Source organism: Pungitius pungitius, chromosome 6, assembly GCF_949316345.1.
Source record: "Pungitius pungitius chromosome 6, fPunPun2.1, whole genome shotgun sequence".
In the NCBI taxonomy this organism is placed as follows: Eukaryota; Metazoa; Chordata; class Actinopteri; order Perciformes; family Gasterosteidae; genus Pungitius; species Pungitius pungitius.
The window spans coordinates 13275396-13303317 of NC_084905.1; the positions used below are offsets into that span (position 1 = coordinate 13275396).

General features: G+C 49.0%; 1 protein-coding gene across 1 annotated transcript; it reads right to left on the bottom strand.

Moving 5' to 3' along the window:
• Nucleotides 1-1139: 1139 nt before the first annotated feature.
• LOC134131217 (dynein axonemal heavy chain 8-like) lies at nucleotides 1140-27489 on the bottom strand. The gene is made up of 18 exons (XM_062562775.1): nucleotides 26758-27489; nucleotides 18509-18600; nucleotides 18323-18429; nucleotides 18144-18249; nucleotides 17904-18027; nucleotides 17557-17672; nucleotides 11880-12082; nucleotides 11687-11760; nucleotides 11434-11586; nucleotides 11127-11282; nucleotides 10599-10715; nucleotides 10416-10517; nucleotides 10158-10318; nucleotides 2605-2761; nucleotides 2360-2512; nucleotides 2032-2221; nucleotides 1717-1838; nucleotides 1140-1502 (listed from the first exon to the last, which is right to left on the bottom strand). Exons 10-18 carry the CDS (start codon nucleotides 11175-11177, stop codon nucleotides 1209-1211), a joined length of 1347 nt encoding a protein of 448 aa, XP_062418759.1. The 5' UTR covers nucleotides 11178-11282; nucleotides 11434-11586; nucleotides 11687-11760; nucleotides 11880-12082; nucleotides 17557-17672; nucleotides 17904-18027; nucleotides 18144-18249; nucleotides 18323-18429; nucleotides 18509-18600; nucleotides 26758-27489; the 3' UTR covers nucleotides 1140-1208.
• Between the last annotated feature and the right edge of the window lie 433 nt (nucleotides 27490-27922).

A 27922-nucleotide genomic window follows, 5' to 3' on the forward strand; every position in this document is an offset into this window, starting at 1 on the left:
GCCTTTCTCACCACACCTTTGTCAAAAAGACTTAGTGTAAAAACACCCAAAATTTGCTTGAGAGGCCTTCAGAACTAGTGATTCATTGCACACACTATTAAGTTATTTTGCTCTGCCATGCGTGACCTTCGCTGGGGCCCGGGCTCTAGTTAACAGGCTGAGTAGCGGGACGTGGTCTACGGTGGAAATAATGAGGGAAAGGAGCGGAATTAATTGGGTTTGATTAAGAACACTTTTCAAAAAGACACCCCTTCATCCGTTGACATGATTGTAGATCACTGAAAGGGTGGAGGTGATCTTGCTGGCTGGTGCCAGTTGCTCGTCTTGCCCCAGTGTTCACTTTTCCCCAAAAGTGTCACTCAAAATGATGTCCCTCATCAAGAACTCCCTCCACCTCACGCATCTTACACATGTGCATAGCATTTACCAGGAAAGAAGTTAATGGTTGCGCTTTGTGTTCATTGCATTGACTGTCATTTATTCCCTGTTACTCAATAAAACCGTAAGAAAAAAATGGGTGAATTTTTAAACTAACATTTACATTTAAAAACCACATTAGTGAGAGAAAAATGTGCCTGAGGGGAAACCAGCCGGACAACACAATGGTTTAGTTTAGTTTGGAGCCACTCGGATGCATCCGGTCCTGTGCACACAGAACAGGGATGGACATCAATCAGTGCTATTTGATGATGTATGCAAAGATAATTTTCCTGGTTACTAGTATCTTAACTTGTAGTGTGTCAGGATACCTGCCAACACTGGGTCTTTTGAGTTTTTGTTTGAGACTGGTAAAGAATTTTACAATCAATTTTTTTTCTTCTTAAATGTGCTTTTTGTGACCATTTTTCTTCCACCTCCTTCCTGCAGACTAAAAAGAACTGGGTAGAGAATGTATTAATGTGATCATTTTAGCAGAGTGATTGTGCATCAACAATCCAATAAACACAAGTTGTTGATAACGTAATTTGAGGGATCACTCATCCTATCCGGCCAATTCACTGCTGGTACGTGGAATTAAATGCATTAACAAAGAGAACCTCATAACCTTATACCCTGGGATGATTTGTCATATACCAGAACATAAATTCTTTAGCTTGTGTAAAAATACTCATATTTATATACAGTTATGCACAGGCATTTCAGATTAAAAATATTTTTATTTTTCATTTAAGCAACATTTCATATTAATAAAGACGGGCAGCTGTATTTTATTTGATGTCACGGAGCAGGGCAACCCCACGCATGATCCAATGATCTGGGGACTGGGACTTCATGGTCGGCAACGCCACTGCTGTGATGTAATTCAGGTCTGTTCGCCTCGGTTTCTTGTAGACGGGGCAGACATACAGCTTCGGATCCACGGGGGCAGTGGAGTTGATGGCAAACATGTGGATGACAGGCAAGGCTGTGAATAGCACTTTGGCTGAGGACTCAATGAGATGGGTGTTCTTCTTGTCCCAGCCAGCGCCCTCCAGGTACAGACCATGAACATAAACTCCCTCCTGTTGAATAATGCACATTTCCTTGAAGCATGAATATCAGTTGTTCACTCTTTTCAAAATCAAAAAGAGCAGATACAATTTTTACCATATAACAAAATAATAAAAAAATTACCACACTTATTGCAATATCCCTCTAAGTACATTATAGATGTAGATGCAAGTCATACTTTATATCTGCTAGAATTATTGATTTTCTCCATGCTGTTTGACTCACTCTGGGTGATGCTGTGATCTCATCCTGTAAATGCTTTAGCACTTTGTTGGTCAGCGTGACTCTGTCCAGAGCCCATCCTTTGTTAGCCCTTGTTACTTCTTGCCTCATAGCCGTCAAGAACCCTAAAAACATCCCCATTGAAGACATTAGCACAAAATTCTACCTGACGGTGGAAATGGCTGGAGGTCTTCATTGGATAACACTGTAACTGTATTGATACAACTAATGTTGATTCTTTGAATTTGAGTGTTAATATAATTTACTGGTGTGACACAAACATAATAATGTCTTTCTGTTAAAAACCCAGTTTCTCACCTTGCGGGTTGAAGAAGCCTGTCATCCAAAATGTTTTAGGTCTGCCAATAAACACCCAGCTATTGAACTGTTTGTTTCTCTCCTGAAGCTCTGTGAACCAAAAGCCCAGTGTGGACGACTCCCAGGAGATTTTCCTCCACAGGTTTGGCACACGGGCATCAAAAATATTGTCCAGGGCATCACGGAGGTTCTAAGAGCCAAACATCAGCAGATTCACAGCACAATTAATAATAATTTTAGAATTAGGAATAAAAATGACTTTTGCACTTTACTTCAAATTAACATATTCAGAAAATATTTTCTGGGGCGACCAAATGATTGACCTGACCTCGCTCATTATGATAGTGCCATCAATGGCTAGTTTCAGCTCAGTCAGACTAATGCGAACCACATTGATGATTCTTTGCATTCGATCGACCTCCTGACGTAGGAAGATGTTCATTGGGTTCATAGCTCCCATCTTCAGCAGCCTGGATGTGACCTTAACTCGTAAACATTGAATAGTTTGGGTTTTAGTGGGCGCAGAAAGTGGTGACTAAAACCACAGTGACAACAAAAACAAAAACATCTCACCTCATGTGGCACATAGTTAGGGGGCAGTTTATCCAACATGTCCTGCGCCAATTTGTAAACGATTGACTCGCGGGTCGCTCCTGATCCACCGCCGCTTTCCTTCGGCTGGATATTTGTGATTGTGTCTAGCACCTCAGCAGATGTGTTTGTCTGATACCTGGTGCACAATGAACACAAAGCACTGCTAGCAAACAGCCAACACTCAATATTCACATCTAAGAAGAACAGTATCTTTGTCATTACAGTTTTTATCAAATGCTAAAACACATTTCACAAACGTTTCCTCCATGTTCCCCAATGTCTAAACACAACACCCTTTTCTAAAGCTACATAAACACAACCACACCTTCCCACTTCAAAACTCAAACTTTCACACCAAAAGAGCAGCTCGAAGCTTTCAAAAATGTAAACATTATACACATCATTACACACTACAGCAAAACAATTGAAAACACAATGCTCAATTTGTGAGAAGGTTCTTTGTTTCATAACTGCCAATGCATATTTTTAGAAACTTTACAGTAATGGATCTTCTTAGATCTCTGCAGAGGATTAAGCATTTAGATTTGTGAGTTTCATATGAAGAGTATAAGTTGTGGGAGCCCGGTCTTCCGAGAGGAGCCTGGGGCTTCAGGTGGGAATAAGAGTTCAGCCGAGACCCCAGGATTGCAGTGAAGTCAAACAGAAATTTTATTTATTATAACCTGAGGGGAAGAGGGGAGGGGGCATAAGCAAACTCAAAACGCCGGGTTCACCGGGATCGCCGGAGGCATCGGTCAGCTCAGCTGGACTCGTCCTGGAGTGAGAAGGGCAGAGGGATTAGTGTCGTCTCACCCTCCCTTTTACAGGCTCTTGATTGAGGTTCTGATTCAGAACACCTGGGAGGTGCACTTAGGGCCACCTGCTATAGTACCGCCCATCCACTACCACGCCTCTTGGTGGCCATTGCCTAGCTACCCCAAGCCATGTGGGGCGCTGCTCGCCAGCTGGGCCATCACATACCTCCCCCCTCCGCTCCGAACTACGGAGGGGAGCGGCAGTCCACAGGCAGTCGTCCCTTCTTGACAGGGCATCGGCGTTCCCATGTAGCCTTCCCGCTCTGTGCTCCACTGTGAACTTAAAGTCCTGTAGGTGCAAAAACCAACGGGTTATTCTGGCATTCTTGTCTTTGTTGAAGGCCATCCACTTTAGGGGGGCGTGGTCTGTGACCAATGTGAACTCTCGCCCTAGTAAGTGGTACCTTAGTTTACCTATCGCCCATTTAACTGCTAGGCACTCCTTTTCAATAGTTGCATAATTCTTCTCATGGGGAAGTAGTTTGCGGCTAACAAAGGTGATGGGGTATTCACTTCCATCATGTACTTGGGACAGGACTGCCCCTAGGCCTACCTCTGATGCATCGGTCTGTAGTACGAACCTCTTGCCAAAGTCAGGGGTGTGTAGTACGGTTTCCCCACAGAGGGCTGTCTTCAAGGCATTGAAGGCCAACTGGGCCTGTTCCGTCCACTTTACCCCGTTGGGTGCGTTTTTGCCTGTCAGTTCATGCAAGGGGGCGGCTACCGAAGCAAAGTTAGGGATGAACTGTCTGTAATACCCAACTAGCCCTAGAAATGTTCTCACCTGTCGTTTTGTCTGGGGTTGGGGCCAGGTTGTTATGGCCTCCACCTTCTTTACTTGGGGCTTCACATTTCCTCGGCCGACAGTGTACCCAAGGTAATTCGCCTCCTCCAAGGCGAGGGAGCACTTTGCAGGGTTGGCTGTCAGTCCCGCCTCTCGCAAGGCCTGGAGGACTGCGGCTAGGTGCTGTAGATGCTTCTCCCATGACGTGCTATGGATGACGATGTCGTCGAGGTATGCCGCGGCGTATTCCTGATGGGGCCGCAGTATCTTATCCATTAGCCTCTGAAACGTTGCCGGAGCTCCATGAAGGCCAAATGGGAGCACTTTATAGTGGAAGGCGCCGTCTGGTGTTGAGAAGGCAGTCTTCTCCATGGCCTGGGGGGTGAGCGGTACCTGCCAGTACCCTTTCGTTAAGTCTAGCGTGGAGATGAACCGGGCCGGTCCTAGTCTCTCGACCAGCTCATCTACCCGGGGCATAGGGTAGGTGTCAAACAGAGAAATTTCATTTAATTTTCTGTAGTCATTGCAGAACCTAATGCTTCCGTCCGGCTTTCCAACCAGGACTATAGGACTGGACCAGGCACTGTGTGACTCCTCCACCACCCCAAGGTCAAGCATTTTCCTCACCTCGTCCCTGATGGCCTCCCGTCTGGCCTCGGGGATTCTGTATGGTCGTAGTCTTACGGTCTTTCCCGGCTCTGTTCTGATGTCGTGGGAGATGGCTGTTGTTCGACCTGGGATCTCAGAGAAGACATCTGCGTTCCGGCCAACCAGTTCTCGGAGGTCTTGACCTTGTCTGGATGACAGCTGATCGCCCATTTTCACCGGCGGGAGAACCTGGGGAATCAGGTTAGCTGCCAGGACATTAGTGGGGACCGGAAGGGGCTGATGCCATGGCTTTAGCAAGTTCACATGGTACAATTGTTGGGTTTTCCTACGGCCTGTCTGACGTACCTGGTAGTTTACGGGTCCCACCTGTTCCATTATCTCGTAAGGCCCTTGCCACTTGGCCAAAAACTTGCAATCATTCGTTGGGAGTAAAACCATTACCTAGTCTCCTGGTTTAAACTCTCTCACCTGGGCTCCCCTGTTGTATACCTGGGCCTGCTGTGCTTGGGCTTGCCGCATGTGCTCCCGAACCAGGGGCCAGACTTGGGTCATTCGGTGGTGCATCTGTTCCACATGCTCCACAATACTGCGCTGGGTGGACGGCTGCTGCTCCCAGGCCTCCTTGGCCACATCCAGCAATCCCCGGGGTCTCCGACCGTACAGAAGCTCAAACGGTGAAAATCCTGTTGAACCCTGGGGTACTTCTCGGATAGCAAACAGAATATAAGGCAGCAGTTGGTCCCAGTTTTTACCATCTACGTCGACTACCTTGCGCAGCATGTGCTTTAGGGTTTTGTTGAATCGTTCTACCAGGCCATCAGTCTGTGGGTGGTAGACAGAGGTTCTGATTTTTCTCACCTTAAGTCTTTGGCACAGACAGCTCATCACCTTGGACATAAAGCAGGAGCCTTGGTCAGTCAGGATTCCCTCCGGCAGGCCTACTCTACTGAAGAGTAGGAACATCTCCCGGGCAACCACCTTCCCTGTAGCGGACCGTAGAGGAATTTCCTCCGGGTACCGGGTCGCGTAATCCAGCATAACCAAGATATAGCGGTGGCCACGGACGGACTTTGGTAGGGGCCCCACTATGTCCATGCCAATCCTACTGAAGGGGGTTTCAATAATGGGGAGGGGTATCAGGGGATTTCGGTATTCTACCTTTGGGGAGTTGAGTTGGCACTCAGCGCAATGTCGGCAGTATTCCTCGACGGCCCTCTTGATCCCCGGCCAGTAGAAACGGCTGAGAACCCGTTCATAAGTCTTCTCTCTTCCCAGGTGGGCTCCTAGTAAGTGGGAGTGGGCTAGATACAACACTTTTGACACATATTCTTTGGGGACAATCAACTGTTCAAATATATCCGCGTTCTTCTTAGTTACTCGGTATAACAGTTTGTCCCGGATCATAAAATGTGGAAATGGTACTTGACTCACCCCATCCTGTTTTTGACCCTCGATCACTTTGACGTCTCTCCAGGCTTGGGTCAGGTTGGGGTCCCGCAGCTGTGCTGAGCCGAATTGTCCTGGCCGGTGACCTTCCATTTCAGCTTCCGGAAAGTGCGAGAACACCTCGTCTGATTGCACGTCTTCCAGGGGCTCAACCTCCGCTGCCCGTTCCGGGTCTGTTGCTGTGGTGTGGGTGCAGACCACCTCACCTCCGTCGTCATCACTAGTGGCTGCTGGACACCCATCAGGGGACACTACAGCCCAAGCTGGGCGAGTCGCGACAGTTTCTCTCTTTCCAGGTCGCTTCCTGGTTCGCCGTCTGGGGACCCTTGTCTCTGCTGGCCAGTAGCGGGGGAACAGTGGGCTGTCCCGACCGAAAAGCACTGGAACTGGCAGGCGTTCGACGACCCCAACCAGTAGAGAGAATCGTCCTTTAGGAGTGACCACTTGGATTTTGGCCGTTGGATACTTCCGTGTGTCCCCGTGGATGCAGGACACCGCCATCTCTCCCCCCCCCGTGGCACGGGCAAATTCCGGTCGGACCAGGGAGACCATACTTCCGGAGTCTAAAAGTGCCTCTGTGTCCTTCCCAGCAATCTTCACTGGGAACTTTGGGGCGGGGGCTCCCTCATGTGCCCAGCAGGTAGTGAGGTGGTGGCAGGAGAGGCCTTTGTGATCGGTGGACCCGGCTGTCGGCATTGGCTCATCCCGATCTGGACACCCTCTGGCTAGATGTCCCTCTCGGCCACAAGAGAAACATCGCGGGATTGGAGGAAGCCACTGGGTTCGTTTTACAGCCGGCCCAGTCCCTCCAAACGTCGGTCGGGGTGACGGGGAACTGACAGCTTTGCCTATCATCTCTCTCTCTGCTTTGTTTTTAGGATTGGTTAGCTTGTTATTTTCTGATCGCATCAGACCAGCCATTACTCTGTGATTTTCCAATAAGGCCACTAATGTGTCCACCCCAAGGGGCCCCTGCTGGGCGACGTACCTCTTTGCGTCATTTGGTAGGCCTCGTATACACCGGTCAATTGCCACTCTCTCCACTATGGGTGGCCCCTCTGCTTCTTCCAGCCAGCTCCTGGTGTGACGGACTAGCCCCATCACTTGTGCCCGGACAGGGAGGGTAGGGTCGTAACTCCAGTCATGTACTCGCTGTGCTTTAGCGGGGAGGCTAAGTCCGTATTGAGCTAGGATGGCCGTTTTTACCTTATCATAATTTTCAGCCTCTGCCGCTGAAAGGTCCCGGCAGGCTTTCTGAGCTTCGCCGGTCAGGAAAGGCATGAGGTTGTTCGCCCATTGGGTTCTTGGCCATTTCTCCCTTGTTGCTGCCCTTTCAAACAATGCAATGTAGGTCTCGACATCATCATCTGGCGTGAGTTTCGTCAGCACCTCTTTTGGCTTCCGCTCTTTCGGTCTCCCTGTTGCTCTACACAGCTCTACTACCGCTGTCTGTAGATTGGCTTGCGAGGTCAGCATTGCATTCAAAATTTCTTCCATCTCTGACCTTTTGTTGCCACTCCACGGTGCATCCACTGGTAGCGATGAATCAGATTGCCCGCATTCTCCCCCATATGTGGGAGCCCGGTCTTCCGAGAGGAGCCTGGGGCTTCAGGTGGGAATAAGAGTTCAGCCGAGACCCCAGGATTGCAGTGAAGTCAAACAGAAATTTTATTTATTATAACCTGAGGGGAAGAGGGGAGGGGGCATAAGCAAACTCAAAACGCCGGGTTCACCGGGATCGCCGGAGGCATCGGTCAGCTCAGCTGGACTCGTCCTGGAGTGAGAAGGGCAGAGGGATTAGTGTCGTCTCACCCTCCCTTTTACAGGCTCTTGATTGAGGTTCTGATTCAGAACACCTGGGAGGTGCACTTAGGGCCACCTGCTATAGTACCGCCCATCCACTACCACGCCTCTTGGTGGCCGTTGCCTAGCTACCCCAAGCCATGTGGGGCGCTGCTCGCCAGCTGGGCCATCACAAAGTCTATAGTAAATTCTGCATGTACAATACTGTAACACAGCTCAATGCAAAGACAGAATCTATTGCACACAACAATACTCTTGAAAACATGATCAGGGTGTGAAGTTTTTTTATTTACTTTATTCACACCACACACACCACAATCACTGTGCGGCATCATGCCGCTGAGCTGCATCGGGCCACATCACCTCATCCACGTCGCAGGCTATATTGTCTCTTGCCAGGCACCTCGGGAAAAACGCCCTGGAATGGCGAATCCATCCTTGGAAGGCCTCCACTGGGATGTCAACACAGGCCAGCTCCATTGCCCTTAGGAGGTTCTCTCTAGTGTATGGTTGTCTGTCATAAACCTTCCATCTCCACGATGAGAAGAACTCCTCTATAGGGTTCAGGAAAGCGGAGTAGGGTGGCAGACAGACGTTTAAAAAGTGGTTACTGTTGGTGGTGAACCACTCTCTGATTTGGTTTGTTCTGTGGAAGCGTACATTGTCCCAAATGATCACATAAATGTGATGTGCGGGCCCAGGATGGTGTTGTTGGCGGTCCAGGAGGATGTCTTTTAGCTCCTCTAGGAAGGTGAGGAGACGTTGGGTGTTGTAAGACCAAAGGACAGCATGCCGGCGGACAAGCCCCTCCAAACCCATCCCCGCACAAAGAGTAATATTACCCCCCCGTTGGCCAGGAACCTCAGTGATGGCTCTTTGGCCGTGTAGAAGTGCACAATCATCGACTTCGGCAGGTTGAATTTCTTCAGCTTCCTCAGGAAGAACATCCTCTGCTGAGCCTTTTTGGTGATGGAGCTGATGTTCAGCTCCCACTTGAGGTCCTGGCTGATGATGGAGCCCAGGAAACGGAAGGAGTCCACAGTGGTGACGGGGGTCGGTGAGGGACTTTAGGTGGGACAGGACTAGCCGTTCAAAGGACTTCATGACTGCAGAGGTCAGGGCGACGGGCCTGCAGTCATTCAGTCCTGTGATCCTGGGCTTCTTGGGAACAGGGATGATGGTGGAGGCCTTGAAGCATATCAACATGGATGTATACTTTTGCACATACTCGTAACGAAGGTCTTTGTGTCGCGCAGAGTTGCGCTCAAAGGGAACCCTATAGACCTGTTTCTTCCGCATCTTTTGGCACCGGAGAACTCGGTCTATTGTGGCCAAGCTGACATCATCAATGCTCTCAAAGTTGACATTATCGGCAATGACTTTGTCTCTGATCTCCCGGAGTCTGATGAGGGATGGACTCTTAGTCCTGCTTCAGCCAGTCATGCCATGGACAATGACATGGTCAATGACTGCTCGCATCTCGTCCGTAATGATGGTGCGAGGTTGTCTTGCTCTCCCTCCTGGACCTTCTTCTCTCCCTTGTTGGCCTCCTCCTCTTCCTCGTTGGCCTGCTCCTCTTCTTCCATGGCCAGCTCTTCTTCCTCCTCTGACTCGAATTCCTCTTCCCCTGACTCTGCCTTCATCCATTGCGTTTGTTCGGAATCTTCAGCAAACTGTGCACTCTGAACTTGCTTTTATTCATGTGGTCACAGCATTAGCAACAAGTGTCTTCAATTTTGAGTCGTTGTGTGTAATGAATGACGCCAGGTGTGTTCATTGTGTTCAAATATTGCTGACTGTGGCAAGCATTTTGCATCACATGAGCTTTCATTTGAGAATATGAGCAGAGTTCTTTTGCAACTTGTGTTTTAGCAAGGGAAAATGTGTTAAGATTTATGAGAACGGAGGATTGTGTTTTGTGAATTGTGTCTTCATGTGAAATGTGTTTATGGTATTGGAAAATGATGGCTAGATTTGGTAAATGTGTTTAGACAACTGGTCATTTGGTTTAGAGGATTGGCTTTTGTGTTTTAGCATTTGAGAAAAACTGTAATAGTTCGAGGATGTTCTCTTACGTGATATCAGCATTGGAATGCAGCCCCAGCACCTCAGGTGAATCTATAGCGGGCAAGTTCTGAATACATTCCTTGTACTCGTCCACTGTCTTGCACACAGAAATGTTGTACCCCGTATAGAAGCAAAAGGACGGGTCAGACATCTTTTTACTGAACCACTCCTGCAATGAATAACACCCATTGTCATGTATTCTAATAAATCAATAATAAACAAACGGGTTGATCAAGGAGAATGAACAAAAAAATGGTGATTATTACACGGGCAAAACATTTGAGTAGGCGTTTGTCATAGTCATCGGTCACCCTTCCTCCATATTGCACTTCGGCTAGCATGTATCGCACAGTGACCCAAGAGACATCCTGTGGGAAAGCACAAAATGACAAGTGAGGGAAGATGATAAAGACATCTTTAGAGTCAGACTGCCGTCACCTCATTCTCACCTTCCTGGGTCCGCAATCATCCAAGTGTCTCTCAACAAATTCGACACTTGCAGTGAAATCAGCGGAGTTAAATTCATATGGTATGTTCCAACCCAATGGTCCAAATTTACGTCGTTCCTCAAAAAAGTAATAAAACACATGTTTAAGCATAACACTTAAACAGCTAACACTTCTATGTTGTTTCATGCATTATAAACATGTGTTGCAGTCTGCTTGTAGCATTTTATAGTCATGTTTAAAGGATTCTTGCATTCATTTTACTTCAATACTTCAAAAACAAAAAACATAAGTAAAAAATATTTAATGAAAAGGTACGGCAACTTGTTGCCCATTCAATTCATTCAGTATAGATTATCTTCAATCCCAATATACATTACATACAATATAAAACCATGAGTTACAATGTAATTGAATTAACCTCTATGAAAATAAAAATGATCATATGATGTAAAACTATGCCAGGATTCCCTTTAGATTTGACTTCACTCTGAGTCTTAACTGTCTCAATAGGTACACGTGACTTCATACCTGTACAGCGGTGTGGAGAAAGGCCACACTGTATAGGATAGGCTTCCACATGGGCAGGTTACTGACTTCCAACTGGTTCTGGGAAATTGCGGCAAATGTTCATTTCAAGCCAGCACGCACTCCTTGGGGTGGATCGTTGGTAAACTTTATGGAGGACTAGAGGTAAAGAGGTAAGAAGAACGTGCTGAGAATGTACATGTAATGTATTGTGCACACTCTATTTCAAAAGGTTATCTCAGGAAGTAGTCAAGTAATACATGAGGTAAGAATGTCTTCATTCAAAATACATAGCTTTGTAAAGTGTCACCTGTAGGAGTGTGATGGAGAAATGATCGTGTGGTTCTGTGGTGATCCAAACCCTGACGGTATCATGCATGGTCTCTTCCGTTGAGATAGTTTCCAGCAACTCATCCAAAAATTCCAGGCCCAGGTGGCAATTTTGCAGAAGGACCCATCCGCCCTTTACATATGCACATCAGATCAGGTGAAACAGTCATCACTTGTATTCTACACAAGTAATCATTCATACAGTGTAATGGTTCATTCACGTATACATATACCTGCATCATTGATGTCTTAAGAAGCTTCCTTGCATGCACCTCCTGTCCTTGGCCCATGGAGACAGCTCTGCATTCTATAAGACAAGCCAATGTAGTGAGATGACAGCACAATTCATCACATGCAGCACAATTGTGAAGAGGCAAGATGAGAAGCTTGTAAAAGTTCTACGCTTTATAGGGCAGTAAAGCTCACCAAGGTTCAGTTTCTTAGCCAGTGCTTCAATTTGGTCTGTGGGATCTGAACCCATAGAAAGGAAGCAAATTAAAGGCGTGCGAGGATCACTCTCCTCCCATGTGCCGTGAAGGCTCAAGATGACCGGCTCTGCAAACTTCTCGCCCAGGGATTCTCCTACATACTTTTTGGCCTGAGACAAGGTACGGTCAGGACACCAAGACCTGGGAAATATTATTGTGTTAAACATCATATTGTCTATTTGTCCATAAGCAACATAATTAGCAGCAGGATCCAACTGTTATGGATTGTCTCTGACCCCAAGTGCACGACACCAGACACAGCTTAGGTTTAGCCGGAAAACGGCGTAGTTTATTTCACAAATTAACCAAATACGAGAAACAAACCAAAAAACGAGAACTGCCTCCTTAATTGGCAGGGGGGAGAAAAAACAAAAAAAGGCAACTCCAAAAACTTCTCTAGTCCGTGGGCGCTCTTAGTCCAATCAAAAAATGAAAACTCACACGATACTCACAGGGAAAACAAAAACTCTGCGTAGGGAATTCCGGAAGGGTTTCCAAGAGGAGCACAGGGGAAGAACAATCAACCCTCTCTGGGGAAACACAGAGCACGAACTTACAGCGAGCCACTGGCAGATCTGCTTCTTAACCTCCCTGTGGGATGAGCTGACGAGCTGCAGCTGTGGCGATGAGCAGAGCGGCGTCAGGTGTGCGACTCTCTGGCAGGTCGAGCCCTAACACTACCCCCCCCTCCAAGGGAGCCACCCGGCGACTTGCCAGGCTTCTCGGGATGGGCTCGATAAAAGGCGGTCAGAAGCCCCGGGTCCATGATGAGCCGGCGAGATACCCAGCTACGGTGCTCCGGGCCATAGCCCTTCCAGTCCACCAGGAACTGGTACCCTCGCCCCCGACGCCGAACGTCCAACAGTCGGCGAACCCTCCACTGAGGGTGTCCATCCACGATTGTGGGTGGAGGTGGGTCCGGGGCAGGAGGCATCAGAGGACTGCAGGCGACGGGCTTAATCCTTGATACGTGGAACACAGGATGGATCCGCATAGAAGCCGGTAGTTTCAGCTTTACTGCGGCAGGACTGAGCACCTTCGTGACCTCAAAGGGGCCCACGAAACGGGGGTCCAGCTTCTTGGCGGTTGACTGCAGGGGAAGATCCTTGGCGGACAGCCAAACTCTCTGCCCGGGGTGGTATGTTGGCGCTGGGTTCCGGCGACGGTTGGCCCCCCGGCTACTACGTTCAGCCGCTTGGAGTAGAGCGGCTCTGGCGACTCCCCAGATGCGACGACATCTGTCCAGATGAGTCTGTACCGACGGAACTGCCACCTCAGGTTGTTGTGCCGAAAACAGCGGTGGCTGGTACCCCAGCGACACCTCGAAAGGGGAGAGACCTGTGGCAGAGCTGACAAGGGAGTTAATCGAGTACTCAACCCATGGGAGGAACCGACTCCAGGAGGACGGGTTCTTGGCAGCCACACAGCGGAGTGCCGTCTCCACACACTGGTTCATCCTCTCCGTCTGCCCGTTAGTCTGTGGGTGATAACCAGAAGAGAGACTGACAGAGGCGCCCAACCCCTTGAAGAATGCCCGCCATACCTGGGATATGAACTGAGGTCCTCTGTCCGAGAGCACATCCTGGGGGAGGCCATGGAGCCGGAACACATGGCTCATCAGGAGGTCCGCCGTCTCTGACGCCGAAGGGAGTTTGGGGAGGGCCACCAGGTGCACCCCCTTACTGAACCGATCTACTATTGTTAATATCACCGTCCTACCCTGGGAGGCCGGTAATCCAGACACAAAGTCCAAGGCCACGTGGGACCAGGGACGGCTAGGAACAGGGAGGGGTTGCAGCAGCCCGGCAGGTGCCTGGTGAGAGGCCTTGCTGCGGGCACAAACGGGGCAGGCCAACACAAAGTCCCTCACCTCGTTCCTCATTGTGGGCCACCAGAAACGTCGAGCTAGGAAGGTGAAGGTGCGGTGGACCCCGGGATGACAGGCAAACTGGCTGGCGTGGCCCCACTGAAGTACCCGGGGCCTGACAGATTCCGGGACGAAAAGCCTACGTGGGGGTACGCCACTCGGTGCAGGGTGGGAGCGCAGCGCCCCCCTCACGACAGTCTCGATGCCCCAGGCCACCATGCCGATCACCCGGGTCTCGGGGACGATGGGTGCCGACTCCTCGGTGGCCAGTCCCCCCCCCTGATGTAGTCGGGACAGGGCATCCGCTTTGATGTTGCGGGAACCGGGACGATAGGTCAGGGAGAAATTGAACCGACTGAGGAAACCGGCCCAACGAGCCTGTCGCCCATTGAGACGCCTGGCCGCCCGGATGAATGTCAGGTTCTTGTGGTCTGTCCAAATGGTAAATGGCTGCTCTGCCCCCTCCAGCCAATGGCGCCACTCCCCCAGAGCAGCTACTACTGCCAGCAACTCCCGATTACCGATGTCGTAGTTCATCTCCGCGGGAAGAAAACGCCGGGAGAAGAACGCGCAGGGGTGCACCTTCTGATCTCCCACCGCCCGTTGGGAAAGGACTGCCCCCAGCCCGGTGTCCGAGGCGTCCACCTCAATAATGAACTGTCGCTTTGGGTCGGGATGGAGCAGCACTGGGGCGCTAGTGAACCTCCTCTTGAGTGACCGAAAAGCGGCGTCGGCGGCCGGGGACCAGATGAACGGCTGGGAAGAGGAGGTCAGCCTGGTGAGGGGTTCTGCCACGACGCTGTAGTTCCGTATGAACCTTCTGTAGAAGTTAGCAAATCCCAGAAAGCTCTGCAACTTCTTTCGCGACGTAGGGCTCGGCCAGTCTACCACCGCCTGGATCTTGCGGGGGTCGGCCCGCGTCTGCCCTCTCTCCACAATGAAACCCAAGTAGTCGACAGAGGCGGAGTGGAAACGGCACTTCTCCGCCTTGACAAAGAGTCTGTTCTGGAGGAGACGCTTGAGCACCCGACGAACGTGCTGGACATGCTCCTCGAGAGTCCTGGAGAACACCAGGATGTCATCGAGGTACACAACCACGAACTCATCCAGCATGTCGCGGAGCACGTCGTTCATGAGCGCCTGAAAAACCCCCGGGGCGTTGGTAAGGCCGAATGGCATTACGCGGTATTCGTAATGACCTCGGGGTGTCTTGAAGGCGGTCTTCCACTCGTCCCCCTCTCTGATCCGGACCAGGTGGTAGGCGCTCCGGAGATCCAGCTTGGAAAAGATGGCAGCCTGGGTCAGGGGCTCGAGGGTGGAGCTCATGAGGGGGAGGGGGTACCGGTTCTTGACCGTAATGTCATTTAGTTGGCGATAGTCAATGCAGGGTCGGAGACCCCCATCCTTCTTCTTCACAAAGAAGAACCCCGCTGCCACCGGGGAGGATGAAGGCCGAATGAGCCCTGCTGCCACTGACTCCGAGATGTAATCATCCATGGCGGCCTTTTCAGGAATGGACAGGCTGTACAACCGACTGCTGGGAAGGGGGGCCCCTGGGCGGAGGTCGATTGCACAGTCGTATGGCCTATGTGGAGGTAGAGACTGAGCCCGAGACTTGCTAAAAACCTCTCCCAGATCATGATATTCCCGAGGGACAGCGGAAAGGTCCGGGGAAGGGGCACGGGGAGTCGGGCGGGGTGACGGACTTGGAGCTGCCTGGAGGCACTGGGCGTGACAGGAGGCGCTCCACTCCAGAATAGTCCCAGAGGACCAGGCAATGTGTGGCTCGTGCTGCACGAACCAGGGGTACCCGAGAATCACTGGGGCCAACGGGGACTGGATGAGGTAGAATTGGCGGGTCTCTACATGGTTACCCGCCACAGTGAGGGAGACTGGGTGGGAGCATTGGGTGATGCGGGCTAGATGACGGTCGTCCAGTGCAAAGGCCTCCAAAGGCTTCTCCAGTGTCCTCACTGGAATGTTAGCCTGGACAGCGAAACCCAAATCCAGGAAACAGTCATCCGCCCCTGAATCGAGGAGGGCCCCTACCGTAATCCGTTGATCTGCCCAAGCCAGGGTGACGCTAACCCGCCGGTTAGGTGATGCAGGACTACGGGAACACGAAAGGCGGCTCACTAGGATCTCCCGGGGTCCTGGTGAGCCTAATCTTTTGGCCGTGTGGGACAGCCGCTGATGCGATGCCCCTTCTGGCCACAGTAGAGACACAGCCCTCCCCTGAATCGGGCCTCCCGTTCGGCTGGGCTGATGCGCGTGCGTCCCAGCTGCATGGGCTCCTCCTCGGTCGCTGTCTGTGACGTGGAAGGCCGGACGGGACTGGGGGAAGTCGAATGGGCGACCGGGTTCCTCTCCCGTGTGCTGAAGATGTGGGGGATAGGGAGGGGTCCCCGGGGAACTCGCTCCCGCCTTCTCTCATTAAGGCGTCCATCGATGCGGATGGCGAGACTGACGAGGTCGTCGAGGGAGGCGGGCTCCTCCCGTGTAGCTAGCTGGTCCTTCACTGCCTCGCAGAGTCCCCTTCGGAAGGCAACCCGAAGGGCTGGGTCGTTCCACCCGCTTTCTGCAGCGGCCAGTCTAAAATCCACTGAGTAGTCCGCCACCGAGCCGCTGCCTTGTTGGATGCTGGCCAACCGGGCGCCGGGGTCCTTACCCCTTACTGGATGGTGGAACATCTTGCGGAGCTCGGCCACGAACTCCCTGTAGGAGTGACGGAAACTGGCACCCATGGACCAGGAAGCGGCAGCCCACTGGGCGGCCCGGCCGGTAAGCAGGTTCGTCACATATGCGACTCGGGCAGCGTCGGAGGTGTAGCGGCTGGGTTGGTGAGTAAACACCAACTCACACTGCATTATGAAGGTGGCACAAGTCTCGAAGTCACCCCCGAACGGGTGTGGGCTGGAAAGGCAGGGTTCCCAGGGTAACGAGGCAGGTTCCGCAGGGCTACTTGGGAGGGGATCCCCCGGGGGCGGGATCACTGCCCTCACCGGCGGAGGCTGGTTCGGCGGCTGGGTGGTGAGAGCCGCCGTCAATGCCCGTAGCTGTATTAGAATCTCGGCTTGCTGGGCCGCCGACGCCACCTGATGCTGAGTCAGGCTCTCCACCGAAGCTTGAAGGGGCTGGACCTGGGCCTGGAGGTTCTGCACGGCAATGGCGGCCGCCTCCAGCTGGTGAGTATGATTGTCCGTCAGCTGAAGCTGTCTCTCCAGGGCAGCCTCTAAACTGCCACGGTCTGTGTCGGCTGGGGTCATCATGGTGAGTTCGTACTGTTATGGATTGTCTCTGACCCCAAGTGCACGACACCAGACACAGCTTAGGTTTAGCCGGAAAACGGCGTAGTTTATTTCACAAATTAACCAAATACGAGAAACAAACCAAAAAACGAGAACTGCCTCCTTAATTGGCAGGGGGGAGAAAAAACAAAAAAAGGCAACTCCAAAAACTTCTCTAGTCCGTGGGCGCTCTTAGTCCAATCAAAAAATGAAAACTCACACGATACTCACAGGGAAAACAAAAACTCTGCGTAGGGAATTCCGGAAGGGTTTCCAAGAGGAGCACAGGGGAAGAACAATCAACCCTCTCTGGGGAAACACAGAGCACAAACTCACAGCGAGCCACTGGCAGATCTGCTTCTTAACCTCCCTGTGGGATGAGCTGACGAGCTGCAGCTGTGGCGATGAGCAGAGCGGCGTCAGGTGTGCGACTCTCTGGCAGGTCGAGCCCTAACACCAACCTTATCAACAAAAGTTTAAGGAAGACATCAAGGGAGTTGTATCCATCTGGGATCACACCGTCCTCTGGGGCATCAAGATTGAGCCATGGTTTCCAGAGTTTGACCTTTTGCGATACCTACAAATAATTAATTCAGTCATTGGTAGCTTGTAATGACACTTTTCAAATGGCAATTCAGAATTTTTTTTTTTTTTAAACAGCCATGTATAACAGAAAGAGGCACATGGTTTGTTATTCACTCAAGATCCACATATTTTCATTACATTTTTTATTAAGCAGTATGCAATTCCTTTCTACTTGTCTTTCAGGGGGGTTTCTTCACCTCTGTCTATGCCAACAATGGTTTACCTGTCTTATTTGCACCATCGAGACTGTAGCCCTGCTGCCATACAATGCCCTTGCTGATTTCCAACACCATGTCAGTTAGTTGATTTATGCCCTGTTGGATCTCATCTACATTTGGAATAATTACCTGATCAGAAAAAATAACAATTGTTTAACAATGGTAAGTGATTCAATATATTTATTGCTATACAAGGATACTTATTATGAACTGGAATCAGTAACCAATGAGCAGTAGAAACTCACCACTTTGGGAATAACCAGCTGGACTGCACATGTTATGAGCGGGACTACCTTAATCTCAGATATTGACTTCTGGAAATTACCAAACGTCCCTTTTATTGATGTAGAGCTGTAAGGGATCATATGGTTTCTCTTAAGTATTGGAATTCTGTTTATATAGTGCATAATGGAGATGCACTTACCTAGGAACACAAATACTCTTTTTCAAGATATCCAGAGAAAGTTTGGTTGATTTGACCAGTGCTTCAAATACCTTTGCACTAAAGTATTCATAAAGCATCTTAAAGTCCTAAAATTGAGATTTAGAGTTGAAGCATTAACATATTTGTTGGTATACTGTATCTAACAGCAATGTATATATAAAATACCTTTTCAAATTTGATGGCTTTATTTCTGTCTGGACCTTCATCCTCACTAGTGGGCTTCTGGCTCTCACTGGAGAATGTAACACTCTTCCTTCCTAAAATGTTCACAGGGAAAGAATAAAATGTACACATAGATATACTGTAGAGTGCGTGTCGTTAACAATATGCTTTAAGGGCATAATAATCATCCGTGTGTTTGGTGTTGCAAATGCGTTAAGTTGTTGCTGTAACCATATCATATTATTTCCGTTCCCATTTCATATAGAAAATACACGTTTTTAAAGCAACGCGGCCTAAACACAGTTCGCAGCTGAATTCAACAAGTTGTGGCCTGTAAACAAGCTAGCCAAAACATTGTAAGTTACTGCATGCTTAAAGCAACATTGTAAAGTATGGTACTGTGTAATATACCTGGAAATGTTACTCCAGAAATGCCATACATTGCAGATGAATTGTTATCTTGTTTATAATGTATAAAGTAAACAATCTATAAATAACGGTTTTAAAACACCTGCTGTTATCATTAATAGTCACTTTTTGATTACTGTCTTGATTACAAGGACCCTAACGGAAGATGAGAGAAAGGTACTCCAGACGTACTATGCAAAATTTGAAGCGTATGTGACGCCCACAGCTAACCCCATTTTCGCGTGATATAAATTCCACGAGAAGATTCAAAGGGATTGTGAAAGTTTCGACCAGGGTTAGGTAAAAGACTGTAACCACCCTAATATTGATGAGATGATTAGAGACCGGATCGTTTTCGGTACAAACTCCCCAAGAGTCTACTCTGTCATGGTTCGGATTTAACGCTCGAGAAATCGATTGACATTGCACGCTCACATGAGCTATCACAGCAACAGCTAAAGACAATGGGTTGCCCCGCTGCTAATACAGCCAGCCAGTCTGTTCATGCAGTTAGCATGAGGCCGTTCAATTCCGAACAGAAATACCACGGACAGAAAAGAACTGGCGGGAACGATGGCAACAGCAAGGAGTGTGGAGCATGCGGTAGAGAACATGATCGCACGGGGGAATGTCCCTCAAAAGGACGTCAGTTTAACAAATGCAAGAAGCCCAACCCCTTTGCTAATATGTGTAGGACAAAAATACAGTATCAGCCAACAAAATACAAGCCCAAGAAAGTCCATACTGTTTCAGAAAACACAGAACAGGCACCAGCGGACCTGTATATTGACACGATCATAAAAAGACATGCAAATACAGCAAGGGAACAGGCATTTGCAGAGGTGGAAATCGGAGAAGCAAGGCACAAGCTAAAGCTCAAAATAGACACAGGTGCACACGCTAATGTGATACTGTAACCCCCCCCTTTTCTCTTCTTTGTCCGTAAAGAAGCGGGCTACTTTTAAATAGAACTCGATTCCCGGGCCACACCAACACAGCGAGAAAACGACCAGACAGATTATATACGTATCAAAACAATAATTTATTTCTATTTAAGATAAGTTTAAGAATTTTAAAACACATCAAGTAAAGAGCCAGGAGACGATAAAACCCGAGGGATGATTCGATCCAGCGTAAAAGAACCTGTTAAGGTTCAGTCCAGAGTGTGATTTGATCCGGGTTTTCCTCAGTCCCAGGCACCGAATGGATCACTCTCACGTGATTTCAATGAGTCCGTTCTACATGAAGGAGTCCGGGGACCAGGGTTTCCGGGGCGCCACTCTGCTCCTTCACTACGCGTCTCCCCAATATTGTTCCGCCGTCAGCTGCCGGACCGGGCACCTTCCATTAGGGAGTTGCGGACGTTGCCCTTGGGGATTCCAGGAAACGGCTCCAGCAGGGCACAGGGGATCCAGCCAGTGACTCCGGGGGACACACGTCCAGCCGTCCGAGCCGCTGCTTCTTGTGCAGCACGCCTATCCGTTCCCCCTGGAAAGAGATCTCACCTCCTTTTATTGGGAGGGATCTTCCAGCTGGCCAATCCGAGCTAATTAGGTGCAGGTGTGTCAATTAATCGTGAGAGGGAAAGAAATACAAATTGACAGCTATATTCAATAACGCAAAACCACAGCAACAACTAAGAAAATCACAGCAAACAATATATAGAGACCACAGCAAACAATAAGTAACTATACAAAATAAACTAAACTCAATCACCTGCTCACTTAATTATATTATGTGACACTCCTCCCCCCTTTAACCATTGTCGTCCCGACAAAGTCCTAGTGTCCATACCTGTCTGGAGGCCTACCCCTATTTTGTCTCTGGGACCTACGCAGGGGTGATCCATCTCCTGGCTCAAGTCCCGCCATAGGGACTACTGGGTCATCGTCCACTAAAACTGCAGGGGGGTCGCATGCTATGGGCACCAGGGTCAGAGGGGATGGGCCAGTTCTCAACGACAGCCGTCTTTTCAGGATCTGTGGATATCCCCTCACCGGAGATGACATGGCCAAGGTACGTGACTTTCTTCTGGAACAGGCTGCATTTGTGGGGTTGCAACTTTAAGCCATGGGATGCCAACTTCTCGAAAACCTGCTCCAGATGGTGGATGTGAGTGTCAAAGTCCGGGGAGTATACAACAACATCATCCAAGTATATCAGGAGAGAGTCATGGACCTGCCCGCCCAGGCACCGCTGCATCAGACGTTGAAACGTTGCAGGTGCATTACAAAGGCCAAAGGGCATCCTTTGGAACTCATACAAGCCCAGGGGTGTGGTGAATGCAGTCTTCTCTCGATCCCTCGGGTCCACATCTACTTGCCAATATCCACTGGCCAGGTCCAGGGTAGAATACCAAGCAGCTTGCTTGAGACTGGTGAGGGATTCTTCTATCCTTGGCAAGGGGTAGGCATCTTTGTGGGTTAGGGCGTTGAGCTTCCTGTAGTCCACGCAGAAACGCCAGGATCCATCCTTCTTCTTCACAAGGACAATTGGTGCTGCCCAAGGGCTGGAGCTTTCCTTTATGACATCATTGTCCAGCATGTTTTGCAGAAGTTCTCTCAATTCAGGATAAAGGCTTGGTGGAACTGGCCTGTAGCGCTCCCTGCTGGGTGGTGCAGAACCTGTAGGTATTGAGTGGAGGACTGCACTGGTCTGGCCAAAGTCCTCGTCACCCGCTGCAAAGATGTCTCTCCATCGCTGTAGCAGTGAGTCCATCTGCTGTTGTTGGTCTACTGTTAAGCCATCACCTTTCAGTAATTCGACTGGATGCTGTTCTTTTGTGCTGATGTGATTGGTTTGCACAGCCACTTCCACCACACCTGGATCTACAGTCCTCAAGACAAGGTCCTTTTCCCCTCGAATTTGCTTTGGGTCAACCTGGAAGACATTAGCAAGGGGGCGCCGTTGAGGTATCAATACAGGGTAAGGATTTAAGTTACGTACCCTTATAGAGAGGCGTCCTTTCACCACAGTGGTAACAGTCCGGGCCACCTGCCACTCATCATCTCGTTCTGGGCCTTCCACCAAAGCACAAAAATCCGACCTGGTTTTCGCACCATAGAGGTGTGTCCACAGCACCATCTCACTGTTAGGAGGCAAATAGACTGGATCTTGGCGGGTTAACCTGGCCACTCCAATCAGTCCATCAGATGATTCATCCTGTGACACTTTTTGACAAACAGCAAAAGCACGCTGCCATTCCCCCTTTGCTTCACGCGACATAGTTGCACCAAAGACAGTCAGGCCAGGGTGGACTCCCTGAAACAGCTCCTTCCAGCAGTGTGAAATGACATTCATCCCTAGGATTCCCCTTTCAGCACTCAGGCACTCATCCTTTACAATGATAACACCTTTACTTGGCACTGTGACTCCTCCCACAGAAAAATCCAAGATGGCGTAGCCAGTATATGGGATCTGTAGTCCATTAGCTGCTTTTAGAGAAAGCCAGAGCAGATCTTGTGGGCTTCGCTTCTGCTCTCCACTCAGCCATTTCTGGAAGAAAGTTTCACTGAACAGCGTAACTTGTGAGCCTGTATCAAGCAAGCAGGGCAATTTCACTCCTGCAACAACAACTTCAACTCCTGGACACATCCCCACCAGGGATGGTTTGTCCGTTTGGTCCACCTCCCCAACCACCTGGCTCTCAGTGGTCGGGGCAGCTAGTTTAAATGCCTCCTCCCCTGTTGACAGTACCTCTGGATGTGACCAGCTTTCCCACAGCCTCTGCAGATTGGTTTGCCCCGGTCGTCCCATTCCAGAGTGTGATGGCGCCTAGGGGAGGTAGTATAGTGGCCTTCCCGAACAGCCCCCCTAGAGGTTAAGGGCGGGTCTCTACGCACCATAGTCTGAGAAGAGAATTGGTGTTTAATCTCAGCAGTTAGGGTTTCTTTAAGGACAGAAAATTGGTCTAAAAATTCTTGTCTAAGTTCGGCTCTTACTGTCTCCCTCCACTCCTCTAGGCTAGGTGCGACCATGGATGGGTTTGGCTGTGGCACAGAGATACGTGAGGCACGGACAGGCTCCATCTTGAGCTCAGCTTCTAATGCTTTCACTTCACTACACACTTCGGTAAAGGTCAGTGTAGGCATTCTACGCACCTGCCTTTGGAGTTCTTGTTGTACCACACCAGGCCTCAAACCCAGGACAAGCTGGTCTCTAATAGTCATCTGGTCCTGGGCAGACCCCGCTGGTTCCTGCTCCTTCCATGCAGAGAATAACTCCCGGAGACGAAGAATAAAAGCAGCAACAGTTTCCTCTTCCTGTTGGAGACATTTAAAAAAACATGCCCGGAGTTGGGCTACTGGGGTTACATGCCCATACAGCCTCTTTAGCTCCTGCAGCATGTCGACGCTTGTGGAGCATCTTCCTGGGTTCAGTAGCCTCATCTCTCTCTTTGCGTCACCCTCAAGTGCCCCATATATAAAATCAACTTTCTGTTCCTCATTTAACCCTTGTGCCCTCAGCATTGCCTGCACCTGCCCACTCCATTCAGCAAAACTCATTTTACTAGAGTCCCCATTAAATCTTGGGATCCAGGGGACTCCCATAAACCAAGGCATCATCATTGCATTTATCACAGGCGGGCTAGGCGGAACACTCTCTGATCTGGCCCCAATTCCCTGTGACACACTACACCCTGGACCGTCAGGCTGCCCTTCATTTTCGTCTGCCATTCCACGCTGCATGGTGTGGGAAGGGAATCCTGCCGACAACGCCACTAATGTAGCCCCCCCCTTTTCTCTTCTTTGTCCGTAAAGAAGCGGGCTACTTTTAAATAGAACTCGATTCCCGGGCCACACCAACACAGCGAGAAAACGACCAGACAGATTATATACGTATCAAAACAATAATTTATTTCTATTTAAGATAAGTTTAAGAATTTTAAAACACATCAAGTAAAGAGCCAGGAGACGATAAAACCCGAGGGATGATTCGATCCAGCGTAAAAGAACCTGTTAAGGTTCAGTCCAGAGTGTGATTTGATCCGGGTTTTCCTCAGTCCCAGGCACCGAATGGATCACTCTCACGTGATTTCAATGAGTCCGTTCTACATGAAGGAGTCCGGGGACCAGGGTTTCCGGGGCGCCACTCTGCTCCTTCACTACGCGTCTCCCCAATATTGTTCCGCCGTCAGCTGCCGGACCGGGCACCTTCCATTAGGGAGTTGCGGACGTTGCCCTTGGGGATTCCAGGAAACGGCTCCAGCAGGGCACAGGGGATCCAGCCAGTGACTCCGGGGGACACACGTCCAGCCGTCCGAGCCGCTGCTTCTTGTGCAGCACGCCTATCCGTTCCCCCTGGAAAGAGATCTCACCTCCTTTTATTGGGAGGGATCTTCCAGCTGGCCAATCCGAGCTAATTAGGTGCAGGTGTGTCAATTAATCGTGAGAGGGAAAGAAATACAAATTGACAGCTATATTCAATAACGCAAAACCACAGCAACAACTAAGAAAATCACAGCAAACAATATATAGAGACCACAGCAAACAATAAGTAACTATACAAAATAAACTAAACTCAATCACCTGCTCACTTAATTATATTATGTGACAATACCAGTAAACATATTCCACAAGATGTTCGGAAGTATTGCATTAGGTCCCTCAGACAGCAACATCTCAGGATATGGTGGACAGAAACTTGAAGTTAAAGGTGCTTGCAAGTTAGCATGCAGATACAGGCAGAAAACGGCCGTGCTAGAGTTTGACATAGTGTATGCAGAAAATGCTCCTCCTGTTTTGGGCCTACGTGCATGTTTAGATCTGAACTTGGTCAAGCTAATGCACATGGTCGACGCACAGCCGAAAATACCCACCAGCATCACTGAAGAGTTTGCGGATGTAGTTAAAGGCATTGGACTGTTTCCTGGGAAATGCACTTTTCACCTGAAACCCTCAGCAACACCGGTGGTGTCCAACCGCGCCGCATCCCATATGCACTGCGCAACAGACTCAAAGAAGAGCTTGACGAAATGGAGAAAATGGATGTAATCCAAAAGGTCTCTGAGCCGACTGAGTGGGTAAATGCACTAGTGGTGGTGGAAAAGCCAAAGACAGGAAAGCTCAAGGTGTGCTTAATCCCTGCCCCCTAAACAAAGCTATCCACAGACCCCACTATCCACTTCCCAGGCACCAGCGGTTTCTTAGAAACCCTTAACATTACCGTTAGCCAAGATGCTAGCCGTTAGCGCCAAAGTCGTGGCGGTTAAATAAAAAGTTAGGTTAGCAGTGGGTTAACTCATGAAAACATTGCCTGGTCTATGTTAAATAACATCGAAACTAAGATTTCGTTCGTTACTTTGGTTTTGTGTTATGTACGTTAACTTTTAACGTTTAACGTTAACCGTTAACCTCTACGTGAGCGACGATTCAGTTGATTTTAGTGTTGACGTTGACATATGTAAACACTAGCATCAACTAGCCTTAATGCAATTCAACTAACGTTAATAATATTACTAATTTCATTAAGGCTAGAGGTAATGTTAATTCAACGTTACAGAAATAACTTAACGGTGTTACGTGCCTACTGGTTTTTGAACCTACTGGTTTGGCTACGCGTGCGTGTTTGTTTTGCCCCGACAGCGGCAGATGTTGTCTGCCTCGATCACCTGATTCGTCACACATTCGCAAACATATTGCTGAAAATGTTCAAAATGCATCCCATATCCAATGCAGCGATTATGATTGTATAAGTGAGCACTACATCACTGCCACGTATAAAGAAATAAATAAAAGAACATACATTTATTAAAAGTTTGCCACCTGGATTCGAACTCACGCAGTCGAGCAAAATAGCAACACCTTATAAGACGGCGGCGCTACGCAGTCGGCCAACCGAGCTTACAAGTGCCGCTGCTGATTTCACTACTTGTCATGAAATTGCACATCGTCAGGGGCAAGAAAACCTTTTGGTTCAGGGTGAGCCAAGACAACTGGTTTTTGGTGGCGTAGCGTGAAATACATAGTTCTGTCACGTTTTCTAGCACATTGCCTAAGTAGGATTACTCTCTCAATAACATCTAAATATATACGACAAAAAAACTCGTGGTTCATCCGTGCTCTTTTTTTCTAAAGCTTGATTAAATATATTTCTACTGAGCAGAGGTAAAAACTTTGCATAAACTATTCAATTCTCCCTTCATACTGATGTTGCTAATTAACGTGATTGCTTAATCCCCGGTGTATTCTAGGATTTCACGTCTGTAAAGCACTTTTTAACCATGTGGATGTAATGTGTAAATAACTAACAAGCATCGCGAAAAAGCACCGATCAATATGTATGAAGTGTTTCACGCTACGCCACCAAAAACCAGTTGTCTTGGCTCACCCTGAACCAAAAGGTTTTCTTGCCCCTGACGATGTGCAATTTCATGACAAGTAGTGAAATCAGCAGCGGCACTTGTAAGCTCGGTTGGCCGACTGCGTAGCGCCGCCGTCTTATAAGGTGTTGCTGTTTTGCTCGACTGCGTGAGTTCGAATCCAGGTGGCAAACTTTTAATAAATGTATGTTCTTTTATTTATTTCTTTATACGTGGCAGTGATGTAGTGCTCACTTATACAATCATAATCGCTGCATTGGATATGGGATGCATTTTGAACATTTTCAGCAATATGTTTGCGAATGTGTGACGAATCAGGTGATCGAGGCAGACAACATCTGCCGCTGTCGGGGCAAAACAAACACGCACGCGTAGCCAAACCAGTAGGTTCAAAAACCAGTAGGCACGTAACAACGGTACCGCGGGGTGAGAGTAACGTTAACGTTAATTCAACTTTTAAGTTAAGGTTATTTTACCTTTTGTATAACTTGTCTAAAATGATTTCAACTCATATTCTGCTTACCTAAACTCAGTAGACCACATGCTCTCGAAGTGCTGTTCCTTTTCCCCCAAAGGCTCGCTGTTTTGTGTTTGTTGGTTGACCGCTGACAAATGAGATTCTTATTCAGCCCGTATCAGGTGAACTTCACTTACGTTAACGGTTGAGTCATAACCGTTATCGTTTACCGTTGAGGCGCCGCGCGCTTCAGCCGTTAGCGCCAGAGACGATGCGGTCATAGTGATGTTAGTGCACCTATATGCTAACAGTTACGGAATTAAACGTTAAACAGGTGTTACACCGAAATCTGTGACCCATCAGGAACTGTGACCGCAGAGGGCGCTGTTTCACATCGTCTGCTCGTGCGTGCTAGACAATGGAGGGCGAAGAAGAGCATTACACATTTTTTTCACATCAATCACATTATTTAGCCACAAGAGTATTAAGTATACCTTTAGTTTGTTGTTGTTTACTATGTTTTTGAGCATATTTTAATATCACTATACTTTTTGTAAACAGTAACAGTACTTAACTTAACTGGGTGTTTTTTCAGACACTAGTCTGCTGTTGTAGTTGCTTTTGTGACACATATAGCACTGCCTGCTTATGTTGCAAATATAACCCTTATATCAGGAATGGGTAACTTAAATGATTGAAGGGGTAGCGCACTTCCTAGCAAGATTTATGACAAAAATGGCCCGGGGCCGCCAGTTGCCCATCCCTCCTTTATATCATCATGTGAATTCATACAGTTTTTTTTTTGATGCCTCGGGGTCGAGGCAGTTGCCACAGAGTCGAGGCAGTTGCCACGACTCGCCGCGGCAGTTGCCACAAAGTTGAGGCAGTTGCCACAGAGTCGAGGCAGTTGCCACAAAGTCGAGGCAGTTGCCACAGAGTCGAGGCAGTTGCCACAAAGTCGAGGCAGTTGCCACGAATCACCGCGGCAGTTGCCACAGAGTCGAGGCAGTTGCCACGAATCACCGCGGCACCGCAGCCTGCAACAGGAAGTGCCTCATCGAGTTGCCACTGCCACGATTTGCGCTAGCTCCTACTCGAAACTTTCCCATCCGCCTTCTCTTTAGCTTAGTTTACAAATGCAATGGACAGTTTAAACACTAAAATGTTATAGAAGAAAGATATGCATTGATTAATAAATAAGATGTGGAGGCAACTATATGTCGGTAACGAT

Coding starts and splice junctions, on each gene's coding strand:
- LOC134131217 (XM_062562775.1), bottom strand. CDS start 11,177: ATGTGGAAGCCTATCCTATACAGTGTGGCCTTTCTCCACACCGCTGTA. Junction 2,762..10,157: donor CATTCCAATGCTGATATCAC/GTAAGAGAACAT, acceptor ATTGTGCACCAG/GTATCAGACAAACACATCTG. Junction 2,513..2,604: donor CTAACTATGTGCCACATGAG/GTGAGATGTTTT, acceptor TTACGAGTTAAG/GTCACATCCAGGCTGCTGAA.